The sequence below is a fragment of the Doryrhamphus excisus genome, chromosome 4, assembly GCF_030265055.1.
Source record: "Doryrhamphus excisus isolate RoL2022-K1 chromosome 4, RoL_Dexc_1.0, whole genome shotgun sequence".
Taxonomy (NCBI): domain Eukaryota; kingdom Metazoa; phylum Chordata; class Actinopteri; order Syngnathiformes; family Syngnathidae; genus Doryrhamphus; species Doryrhamphus excisus.
In genome coordinates, this window is record NC_080469.1 from 18,964,120 (window position 1) to 18,974,166 (window position 10,047).

General features: G+C 48.2%; 3 protein-coding genes across 9 annotated transcripts in view; 1 reads left to right on the forward strand and 2 right to left on the reverse strand.

The window, feature by feature from the left end:
* Positions 1 to 3,996, reverse strand: part of ksr2 (kinase suppressor of ras 2) — a 35,685-nt gene extending 31,689 nt beyond the window's left edge. For 4 of the 7 annotated variants that reach the window (XM_058069615.1, XM_058069612.1, XM_058069610.1 and 1 more), the window contains exon 1: positions 3,123 to 3,991. In XM_058069615.1, coding sequence (XP_057925598.1) covers positions 3,123 to 3,296 — 174 coding nt within the window. In that variant the 5' untranslated portion in view covers positions 3,297 to 3,991. Of the gene's footprint in view, positions 1 to 76; positions 1,306 to 3,122 lie in introns of those variants that run through there. The other 3 variants (XM_058069614.1, XR_009129519.1, XM_058069613.1) reach the window with 3 other exon arrangements.
* A 95-nt stretch (positions 3,997 to 4,091) lies between these two features.
* Positions 4,092 to 6,404, forward strand: rfc5 (replication factor C (activator 1) 5). Its single transcript, XM_058069681.1, has 11 exons — positions 4,092 to 4,296; positions 4,582 to 4,646; positions 4,723 to 4,859; positions 4,930 to 5,009; positions 5,073 to 5,146; positions 5,209 to 5,368; positions 5,568 to 5,649; positions 5,713 to 5,842; positions 5,911 to 5,988; positions 6,081 to 6,135; positions 6,220 to 6,404. The coding sequence occupies exons 1-11, from the start codon at positions 4,250 to 4,252 to the stop codon at positions 6,317 to 6,319; spliced, it is 1,008 nt and encodes a 335-aa protein (XP_057925664.1). The 5' UTR covers positions 4,092 to 4,249; the 3' UTR covers positions 6,320 to 6,404.
* On the reverse strand, positions 6,366 to 9,929 carry wsb2 (WD repeat and SOCS box containing 2). Its single transcript, XM_058069666.1, has 9 exons — positions 9,657 to 9,929; positions 9,375 to 9,543; positions 8,560 to 8,753; positions 8,358 to 8,489; positions 7,833 to 7,933; positions 7,562 to 7,758; positions 7,246 to 7,332; positions 7,052 to 7,168; positions 6,366 to 6,852 (listed from the first exon to the last, which is right to left on the reverse strand). Exons 1-9 carry the CDS (start codon positions 9,694 to 9,696, stop codon positions 6,639 to 6,641), a joined length of 1,251 nt encoding a protein of 416 aa, XP_057925649.1. The 5' UTR covers positions 9,697 to 9,929; the 3' UTR covers positions 6,366 to 6,638.
* Between the last annotated feature and the right edge of the window lie 118 nt (positions 9,930 to 10,047).

A 10,047-nucleotide genomic window follows, 5' to 3' on the forward strand; every position in this document is an offset into this window, starting at 1 on the left:
GATTGGGACAGACACACACCTTTCTTTTATCATCGACATGAAGGTGATGGAGATGTAGGTGCAACGCTTCTCATACCGGATCTCACACGCCTTTGTTTTATCATCGACATGAAGCTGATGGAGATGTGGGTGCAACGCTTCTCATACCCGATCATTGTGGTCAGTTTATAGTGAGATTGGGGGATTATACATTGTTTGCTGTTGGAAAACAACCAGAACCAGAATGAGAAGGAGACGAGAACCAGAACCAGAACGAGTGTACCAAGTGTCCACTGTATAGTGGCCAAGTATAATAGAACGTAGTGGAGGAGGGAGCAACTCACCGGCCGCCCACGAGGGGACTGTTGCAGCCCCCCTTTTTTGGTGAAATTGACTTCACATTCCAGAAAAAGTTCAGTCCACCAAACCTCCTTCAGACAACACGTGGCAAACTTCTAATGCAACAAAATGTCGACAGTCACGCGGCAACGAGCAAAACGCCCACAAACGCCCACAAACGCCAATCCATGTATATTATATATATACCATTTATAAGGAAATAAAAACTCATGAAAAAACTATTCAATTCAATTAACAAAAGAACTAAACATACAAGGAAAAACAATCTTAATAATAAAATAAAATGACTGCAGAAAATTCAGTTAAATTAAACTTCAATTTAAAAAAATCTATACACACAATTTGAAAAAGTTTAATAAAAATAAAAAAAAAATCAAATGAAGTAAATATAAAACAGAACATGTGAAAAAAATATTGCATTGGTCCACCAGTAAGAAACTGAAATAAAAAAATTAAAGTTTTAAAAGAATTCATGAAATAATAAAGTATATGTGCCCTGTGATTGGATGGCGACCAGGCCATGAGGATAAGCAGTATAGAAAATGGATGGATAGATAAAATTCAGTTTAAGTTGGACCTTGGATGGACGAGGTCCCAATGTAGATTGAATTTGCCCCCCCGGCAACTGTCACTATGCACTCCTTTCATCTGCTGTTTTTTTAACGTTCTTAGCGCAGGGGGGTATGACCAAGCTTCCAGCATACAAGATGTCATTGAATAAAAGCGGTACTTTTGCTTCCACTCTCGGCTTTTATGGCTTCCGTATTCTTACGTAAGGTGATGTCCCCTGCCACTCCAAGGCACTTTAATGGCCCCCTTATGGCCCTTTAATGGTGTTTGTTTCTATCTCCCGAGGCGTCGCCGTCGCGTGCTTGCAGGTCCTCCACGCTCAAGTGAGTCTGAGGCTCCTCACTGGTTGAGCTGTCTTTCTGAACGCCGTGCTGGAAAAACGTCGCGTAAAGCCTCTGAGCTGACGACCAGCTTAGGTGAGATGGAAGCCTGTTTCTGACACTGTAAAAAGTTACCCAATGCTAAGTCATAATTATGAGATGAAAAGTCCAAATGATGAGGTACAAACTGCGCATGTGCCACATGTGCCGCCTTCTTCACTTGGCAAAAATGGCGACACAAGGTGGGTATCCTCAACAGTCAATACTATGATACAAAAAGTCAATATTATGAGACAAAAAGTCAGAATTATGAGATAAAAAGTCAATATTATGAGATAAGCAGTCAGAATTATCCTACTGAAGAAGAATGCGAGCACGGACATCAGTAGGATACCCACCTTGAGTCGCCATTTTTGCCAAGTGAAGAAGGCGGCACGTGTGCCACATGCGCAGTTTGTACCTCATCATTTGAACTTTTTATCTCATAATTATGACTTAGCATTGGATAACTTTTTTCAGTGGCGGAAACGGGTTTCCATCTCACCTAGGCTTTACGGGACGTTTTTCCAGGACGCCGTTAACAAACGTGGCAAAAGACGCATGGTATACCAATAGTGTCGCCATCTCTTTTATCTCATAATGTTGACTTTTTGTCTTATAATGTTGACTTTTTATCTCATGGTATGACTTTTTGTCTCATAATATTGACTTCTTATCATAATATTGACTTCTTATCCCATAATCCTGACTTTTTAGCTCATAATCCTGAGCAATCCTTTAGCAATGGGATAACTTTTTTCAGTGGAGGAAACGGTCTTCCAAGAGGTAACATAGACACATGATGCTGACTTTTGACTGACACTCGTGTGGTAGAAGTCAGCCACACTAGCAGGACGTTAACAAGGCTATCAGGAAGTTAAGTAAGCTAGCAGGACGTTAATCAGGCTACCAGGAAGTTAAATAAGCTAACAGGAAGTTACCCCGGTGAGCAGGACATTAACTAGGTTACCAAGAAGTCAGCCACACTACCAAGACGTTAATCAAGTGAAGTAGGCTAACAGGAAGTAAACCAGGCTTTCTGGAAGTTAGCCACACTATACCAGGAAGTTAACTTGGCTAGCAGGATGCTAACCAAGCTAGCAGAGGCGCCAGACCTGCGGGCTATATGTATTTCAAGACGTAAGGTGTAATACCGATGTATACAAATACCAGTTCACAGCCAATTGAAACAAAGTAACAATGGATGGTTTCACCCCACTAACTTTATTATGCATCCCAATACTTCCGGCTAGTCTAGCTAACTTCCTGGTACTCTTCTTTACTTCCTGTACGCCTGTTAGCTTCGTTAACTTCATGTTGGCCTCTTAAACTTCTGGTACTCTTCTTTACTTCCTGCTAACGTGGCTAAATCCTGGAAGCCTGGTTACTTTTACTTTTGAGGTTGAACCCTGAGGGCCACCGTAGTTTTGGCCTCTTTGATGTCCACAGTGGAGCCACCAGCAGCATCCCTGGTTTTCTGGTAGTAAAATGACACCCGGGATGGAGAGCGAATGTCTTCTTGAGATGAAGGCGATGAGAACGTCTGATGGGCTTGGATGGTGCAGCAGGCTGGCGTGATGGAGGGTAAACATGGGCCGCCTGGCCGCAGGCCTCGGCCTCCTTGTCGGAGGCTGCGATGGAGGAAGAAGGTGCTCCTCCTCTTCCTCCACCACCTGCAGAATGCGCACGTCTCTCTCAGCCGCTGCAGCCTTTTTTCTGATTTATCGCCCTGCACTAAACAGGCTGCTGGGTTATGCAACAATAGCAAGGTAGACTGTTGCACGCCTGAAAACACGCAGACTCTCCCTCGTGCGTGTGCGTGTGTGCGCGCGTGCGTGCATGTGTGTCGCTTACTTCCAGCGTCCGTATCTCTTTTTGCGTCAAGTCGTTGGATGTGGCACATTTGGTCCTCAAACCCTCCAGGCTGGAGATGCTGATGTCGATCATGTTCTGCACCAACTCGCACTGCTGCAAGGCTTTCTGCAAACTCAAATGCTGCTCCTCGCTTTTGGTCATCTCCTCGTTCATAGTTTGGCCAGTCCTTTTTTTGAACCCCGCTCTCCCCCCTCAAAAAATGTACAAAAAAGTAAGTATAAATTCAGCGAGGAGACACAGGGAGGCTGGAGGCCATCATCATGAGAGGAGGAGATGTTGCCGCTTTAGAGGCTCCATCGTCGTGGCTGCTGTCTCGTGAAGGTGTCGCTGATGATGATGATGGTGGTGATGGATGAGGAGGAGGAGGAGGAGGAGGAAGGGGTCGGATGGGTGGGTGGGAGCTTCGGTCACAACGATACGAGGATGGCGGCCAGGACGACTCGACCGGCCGCAGTATCCATCCTCTCGCTTCTCGCTAAGCTCGGTTCAGGCTGTTAGGAATGGAGGCGGGAGGAGGGAGGTGGTGAGTGTGCGTGGGGAGGGGAAGGTGGGGGAGGGGGTATCCCTCGGTCGTTTAAAGGTGATGATGCGTGGATCGGACGCGGGTACTCCCTGTCTCCCGTGGCAGCAGCTGCATCCCGGTCCTCTCCCTCCGCCAGCACACCGCCGCCACCATCGACATGTTGGCTGTCAATCAAAGCCGAGCAGAGAAGGAGGACGTGCACCAGCGCTGTTATACCACCAGGGGTCACCATTATTTTTTTTATCAACGGTCTATAAGGTCAATGTTAGCGTCATTAAATGAGATTGACAGACACCGTATCTGTCACGTACCGTGCGTGCACGCTGAGAAACTGTTTGGGCTTAACATGTCCCAACAGCGCTTTGAAATCTGCCGTGACGTCATTTAGAACCCACCCACAATACTGGAAAGCGTCCCTTCCATCTATTGGTTGTGCGTCGTGTCACGCATAACGTAATGCTGACCTCTTCCGGGTCAGCGTATAGCGCGCCAAACACTGGCAGCAACTACACATCATCAACCAGATGAGCCGATAAACGTCGTGATTGTGTATCCCAGGAGTTTATATTAACATATATGAGCCATGGAGTCTTCCAGTAAAGCACCACTGCAGTCTAGAAACCTACCCTGGTGAGCGAAGGACATGCTAGCTAGCTAGCTAGCTCTCTAGCTATGTCCATACGTAGCGGCACTTTAATAATAACATAATTTGAAAATTATATATTAGTACAAATTATAATTTGAATTGAAAATTGCTTCATTATTTGTTAAAATGGTTCAAGTAAGCGAGAGTTTGACGTATCTATTCCACAAAATAAGAACAAATGCTTAAATCGGAAAGTTTTTCCAATGCAGTTCATAGACTAAAGACGATGCTGAGTCTTAATCACACTGATGCCATTTCATTTCTTTTAGGGTTGAAAAATACAGACCGCAGAAACTCGACGACCTGATCTCCCACAAGGATATTCTCAGCACCAGTAAGATAATGGCAAGATACAGCTTTTGTTCCAGCTGCCAGTCCTTGACACAATCCTCTTCCGCCTCACTCTCCAGTCCAGAAGTTCATCAGCAAGGACCGATTTCCACACCTCTTGTTCTATGGGCCTCCCGGCACTGGAAAAACCTCCACCATCCTGGCGTGTGCCAAGCAGCTGTACAAGGACAAAGAGTTTAACTCCATGGTTCTGGAGGTTGGTCTCCGCTGCACATGCTTTTTAAAAGGTCAAATGCGTTTTGATTGAAGCTTATTTTGATGTGCAGCTGAACGCGTCAGACGACCGAGGCATCGATGTTGTCCGAGGGCCCATCCTGAGCTTTTCCAGCACCAGAACCATTTTCAAGTAAGTTCACCAGCATTAAGGCTCATGTCTTTGTTTACCTCTCTTGTCCTTCACGTGCTGCAGGAAGGGCTTCAAGCTGGTGATACTGGACGAGGCCGACGCCATGACACAGGATGCCCAGAATGCTCTGCGGCGAGGTGAGCTCAGAAGACCTCGATCGCGTCCGATAGCCATAAAGTTATCGACTTCTTCCTGACAGTGATAGAGAAGTTCACAGAGAACACTCGCTTCTGCTTGATCTGCAACTACCTCTCCAAAATCATCCCGGCGCTGCAGTCGCGTTGCACGAGGTTCCGCTTTGGGCCGCTCTCGCCGGAGCAGATGATCCCCCGACTGGAGCACGTCATCCAGCAGGAGAGGTCAGTGTTTTTTTAATTCTGATTCATCATTGCACCCCCGACATGCTGCATTCAGGAAACCTGGTATTTGGGGACTTCTGGCATTTGATGAAGTGTGTGTTTTTTGTGCCAGACTTTGGACCCACTGACCCATAGCGAGTACTTGATGCTCACCTTAATGTCTCCTTCTGGAAGGGTGATCTTTTTTTCCTTGCCACAGCATCGACATCAGGCCTGATGGAATGAAGGCAGTGGTCACTTTGTCATCAGGCGACATGAGAAGATCCCTCAACATCCTGCAGGTACTGGAGGTCCACCTCTTGCTATTTTCATTTGTGTGCTCTGATTGACTCCTGTGACGACAGAGCACCAGCATGGCGTACTCCACGGTCACTGAGGACACGGTGTACACCTGCACCGGTCACCCCCTGCGCTCGGACATTGCCAACATCCTGGACTGGTCCCTCAATAAGGACTTCAACACCTCCTACACACGTATCCTCTATCCTGGTGGCTGAAAGGCAAAAAGGCGTTTTTGAAAGTGTTCCTGAACTCCACACCAGAGATCCTTGAGCTGAAGACGTTAAAAGGTTTGGCGCTGCAGGACATCCTCACGGAAGTCCACCTGCTCATCCACCGAGGTAGGAGCATTCACTAAGTTCTGGTTGGTGCTTCCTTATCATTGTAATATTCACCAATTGAAGCTGTACTGCTCCTTTTTCATTCTCCTTAGTGGACTTCCCTGCCTCGGTCAGGATGGGTTTGCTCATCAAGCTGGCCGACGTGGAGTAAGTCACATGACTCTCCGCCGAGACGCGAGCGCAAAGCGTTTTATCTGACACAAAGCGGCGTTCCTCTCCTCTCGTCCGCAGGCACAGGCTGGCGTCCGGCACCAACGAGAAGATCCAGCTGAGCTCCATGGTGGCAGCCTTCCAAGCGGTCAGGGACCTGGTGGTCAGCGAGGCCTCGTAGCGCCGCCAAGTCAGTCAGTCTTTACCTTCCAATAAACAAGACCGCGCTCTGTGTAAATGATTTTAATAAAAGTTCTTGGCATGCAGGTAGAGTCGTGGTGCATGAGATCAGCCGTGGAACATTAGAAACACCTTTCCTATGTACACAATAAATTAGCAGCAGTATTATGTCTATATATTAAATCATTTACCAGTGATGTGCTAGTGCAATACAACTTGAGTGTAGGAATGGCTCAGCCAATCAAACGATGGCAAAGCAACAACTAAACATCATGAGGCAGTTCAACAATCACAGGCTGTAAACGAGGCCCCTTGAAGCTTTAGGTTTGCCAAGTGTCGCCCGCGGAGGCGTGGTGCCCCCTCAGGCAGTTGGGGATGTCGCGGTAGGTGAGGTACTCCAGGATTCTCTTGGGGAGGGGCAGCGGCTCCATCTGGTGCGTGGACACCGAGTGGCGCAGGATGGAGCGGCACAGGTGGCGCAGCGTGGGCACGGTCCAGGGGGCCTTCCAGAACCGCACGTGGCCGTCACGGGTCCTTGACCAAATATTAGGCACAGCTAATAAATACTACAAACTCACCGTTTACATGATTTGATTAATGTATATACATATTTTATGAAATGTAATATGAATGTATTATTAATTTTATGATAAAGATCCGAACTGTTTTAAACTAGGAAATGTATGAAATAAATGGCAGTTTTAGGTTGAAAACCAAGCCAGGTGGGACTTACCCCGTGGCGACCACGCCCCCTTGTGGATGGTATTTGCAGCACAGTCCGTTGGACTCCCTGTCGGCTTTGGTCTGCATGGCCATGCCTGGTTTCCCGGGCTCCCAGATGTGAAGTGCTCTGCCAAGGTGAGGAGTTGACTCTCGTTTTGTTTTTTTACCCGCTGTGAGCGACCATTACCGTGACGACAGACTCACCTGTCAGTCACGATGGCCAGGTGCAAGCCGCTGGGAGAGAACTGGATGGATGAGATCTGGTTTTGCCCGTAGTCCTCAAAGTAGTCCCTGTGGGAGGAGCTAGAAGTCAGGTGACATGATGCACGCCGGTAGCGAGAGTTGTCAAACCAGATGAACATCAGCACGCGTGCTTTCATGATGATGCTCTAACGCCACCCCCAGCTCACACCATGTTGCTGAGCACCACTGCTGGTGCAGCCAAGTACTGCAGTCCAGACGCCGTCGGCCACCAGTCATTTAAACCAGGCGAAGGAAAGGGGAGGGGTTTTGTTCTTACACCAGTGTGGCCAGCTTCTCGGCTGTGTACGGGTCCCACAGGACGATCCACCAGCTGGCGCCGCTGAAGGCTGCCGTGGCCAGCAGGGCACCGTCGGGGGAGAAGTCGCAGGAGGAGAGCAGGTAGAGCGTCTTGTGGTTGCCGCCCGTCAGGTTCCTGATGAAGGTGTACGAGCGCAGACTCCACAGGCACACCATCTGAGGAAGAAAGCAAAAACCAGCGTGACCGCCCGTGTCCCCCTCGGGGACGCTGGTGAACGGTTGATGCTCACTCTGTCAAACCTCCCCACGGTGGCCATCATGCTGCAGTCTGGCGACACGCAGCAGCAGCTGATCCAGTCCTTGTGGCCTGACAGCACCTGGACCTTCTTACCTGCCCATGCAACCGTGACAAGGCTTCACTTCTTTTTACACTTGCACCACATTCATGGAAGCTGCCCTTCCAAAACTGCTTTATTGTTTAACATCCTGCTATTTACACCGCTGCACTTCTTTTTACACTTGAGGAAATCAACGAGCATGTCAGCCTTCCATTCTTTTAATGGCATCTTTTTCTATTGATTTACAGTTCATGAATACTTAATATTAAATATAATTAATATTAAATAATATTAGTAAATATGCCAGGAGGAACCCAATGGCTACTTGGCGATTACATTTGAAACTATGCATGATGAATATTAGTCCTGAATATTCAGGCTACATAAATAATTGCCTTCACATTTAATGTGATCCTCTTTTAAATACAGATCACTTTAAATTCGGAATATGAATTATGTATGAAAATGTTTGTCTACCTTTTTGCGTCAGGTCCCAGATCCTCAACGTCTTGTCCCGGGACGACGACACGAGCGTGAGCGTCCCGTTCCGAGGGAACACGAGGTGCCGAACGACGCCTTCGTGGCCGTGGAGGTCAAACACGGCCACGCCTGGTGGACGGGGGAATAAGTGGGTGAAATAAAGACCACATGGCGTCCTCGTCAGGAGCTGAGCTCTCACCCGTGAGAACGTTCCAGATTTTGATGACGCCGTTTTCCAGACCCGTGGCTAACAGGAGACTGTCGTTGTTCCCTTTCGGTGCCGGTTTGGCGCAGGCCCCCTTGGGAGGTCTGGGTCCGAAGGCCAGTCCCCACACTGGATACCCGCAGCTGAAGCTCTTGTCTCCTCGGTCCACGCTCCCGTCCTGACCTTCTCTGTGGGGGGATGACCCAGAAAAGATGGACGGTAGGCTCTGATTAGTTTGACATGCATCGCTTGGTTACTTTGGAAAATTTTGGAGACGAGATGACATATTTTGACACAAGAAATCATTCTTTGCACATGCTGAGTCAGCTGTTAGCAATGGGGTCAAAACCAGCCGTTGTTTTTCCTTTAGAAAGCAACGACATAACTCTTGTAAATTTGATTTTTAATAGCCTCAATTTTATGACATTCATATATATACTATATATATATTTATAGGTGAGCGAGGACTTGCCTTTCAGGATGATTAGTCATCATATGGCTCGTTGCTTTTAAATGTTCTACAGTCATTTGGAGACCCGGATCATGATGGATGCGTTCATAAGAAATATGACAGTCCTCTAGGGTGTTGTTTCAGGATGATTACTCATACAAAATACATCTCCAGAGCATTTTAACCACTTGTTCAAATGTGCGTTTTTGTCCATTTGAAACAATCATCAGACCCGGGGTTGTTATTTGAAGACTATTCGACTATTACAAGAAATTGTGTTACTATTTTGGGTACATATTGTTGATGGCCAATATCCGAGGGTCGGTGAACGCCTCGTGTGAACTTCACGTGCACGTACTCCGAGTCGAGGGGCCAGGCGACCACCCACACGATGCCGTGTCCCATGGACCAGGCGAACCAGGCTCCGTCGGGGGAGAAGTCCACGCTCCAGGTCTCACATCCGGGACGGCCCTCCAGGGACGGGGGGCGCCGCGTCTTTAGCTCCAGGATGAGCGCCGGGTCGGAGGCTGCGGAAGCGATGGCAAAAAACAACAACGGCATGATTCACGGGACCGCGGCGACGAGGCGCAAATTCCCGCTCTCTGATGACCTAAGAGCGGTTAGCGAAGGCGTCATCTACCGGTCGGCTGGGGCTCCGCGTTGCTTTGCATGGAGCACATCGTCGCCTCTTCACATTCTTCCACTTCCTCAAGCGAACCTCCGCGGTTGTGTCCGATCCATGGAGACCGAGCTGGGGCCTAGCGGGACTTTCGAGCCTCGCCTGAACAGAACAAAACAAAAAATGGAAGGTTCCAAGGGTCTCTTGCCGTCTTTGATTGTGAGCCCGGCGTCGATTACGACATTTTCTCAGCTTGGTCACGTTCACGTCTCATTATGCAACGACGCTAGGCCACGCCCCCAATAAGTCTCGTTCTCGAAGCGTGGAGAAGGCAGGGCCACGGCTACGTAGCATGGAAAGGTACGTGTTTTCATATAATACGATAATAATGTCCAAAAAAGAATTCATTTGA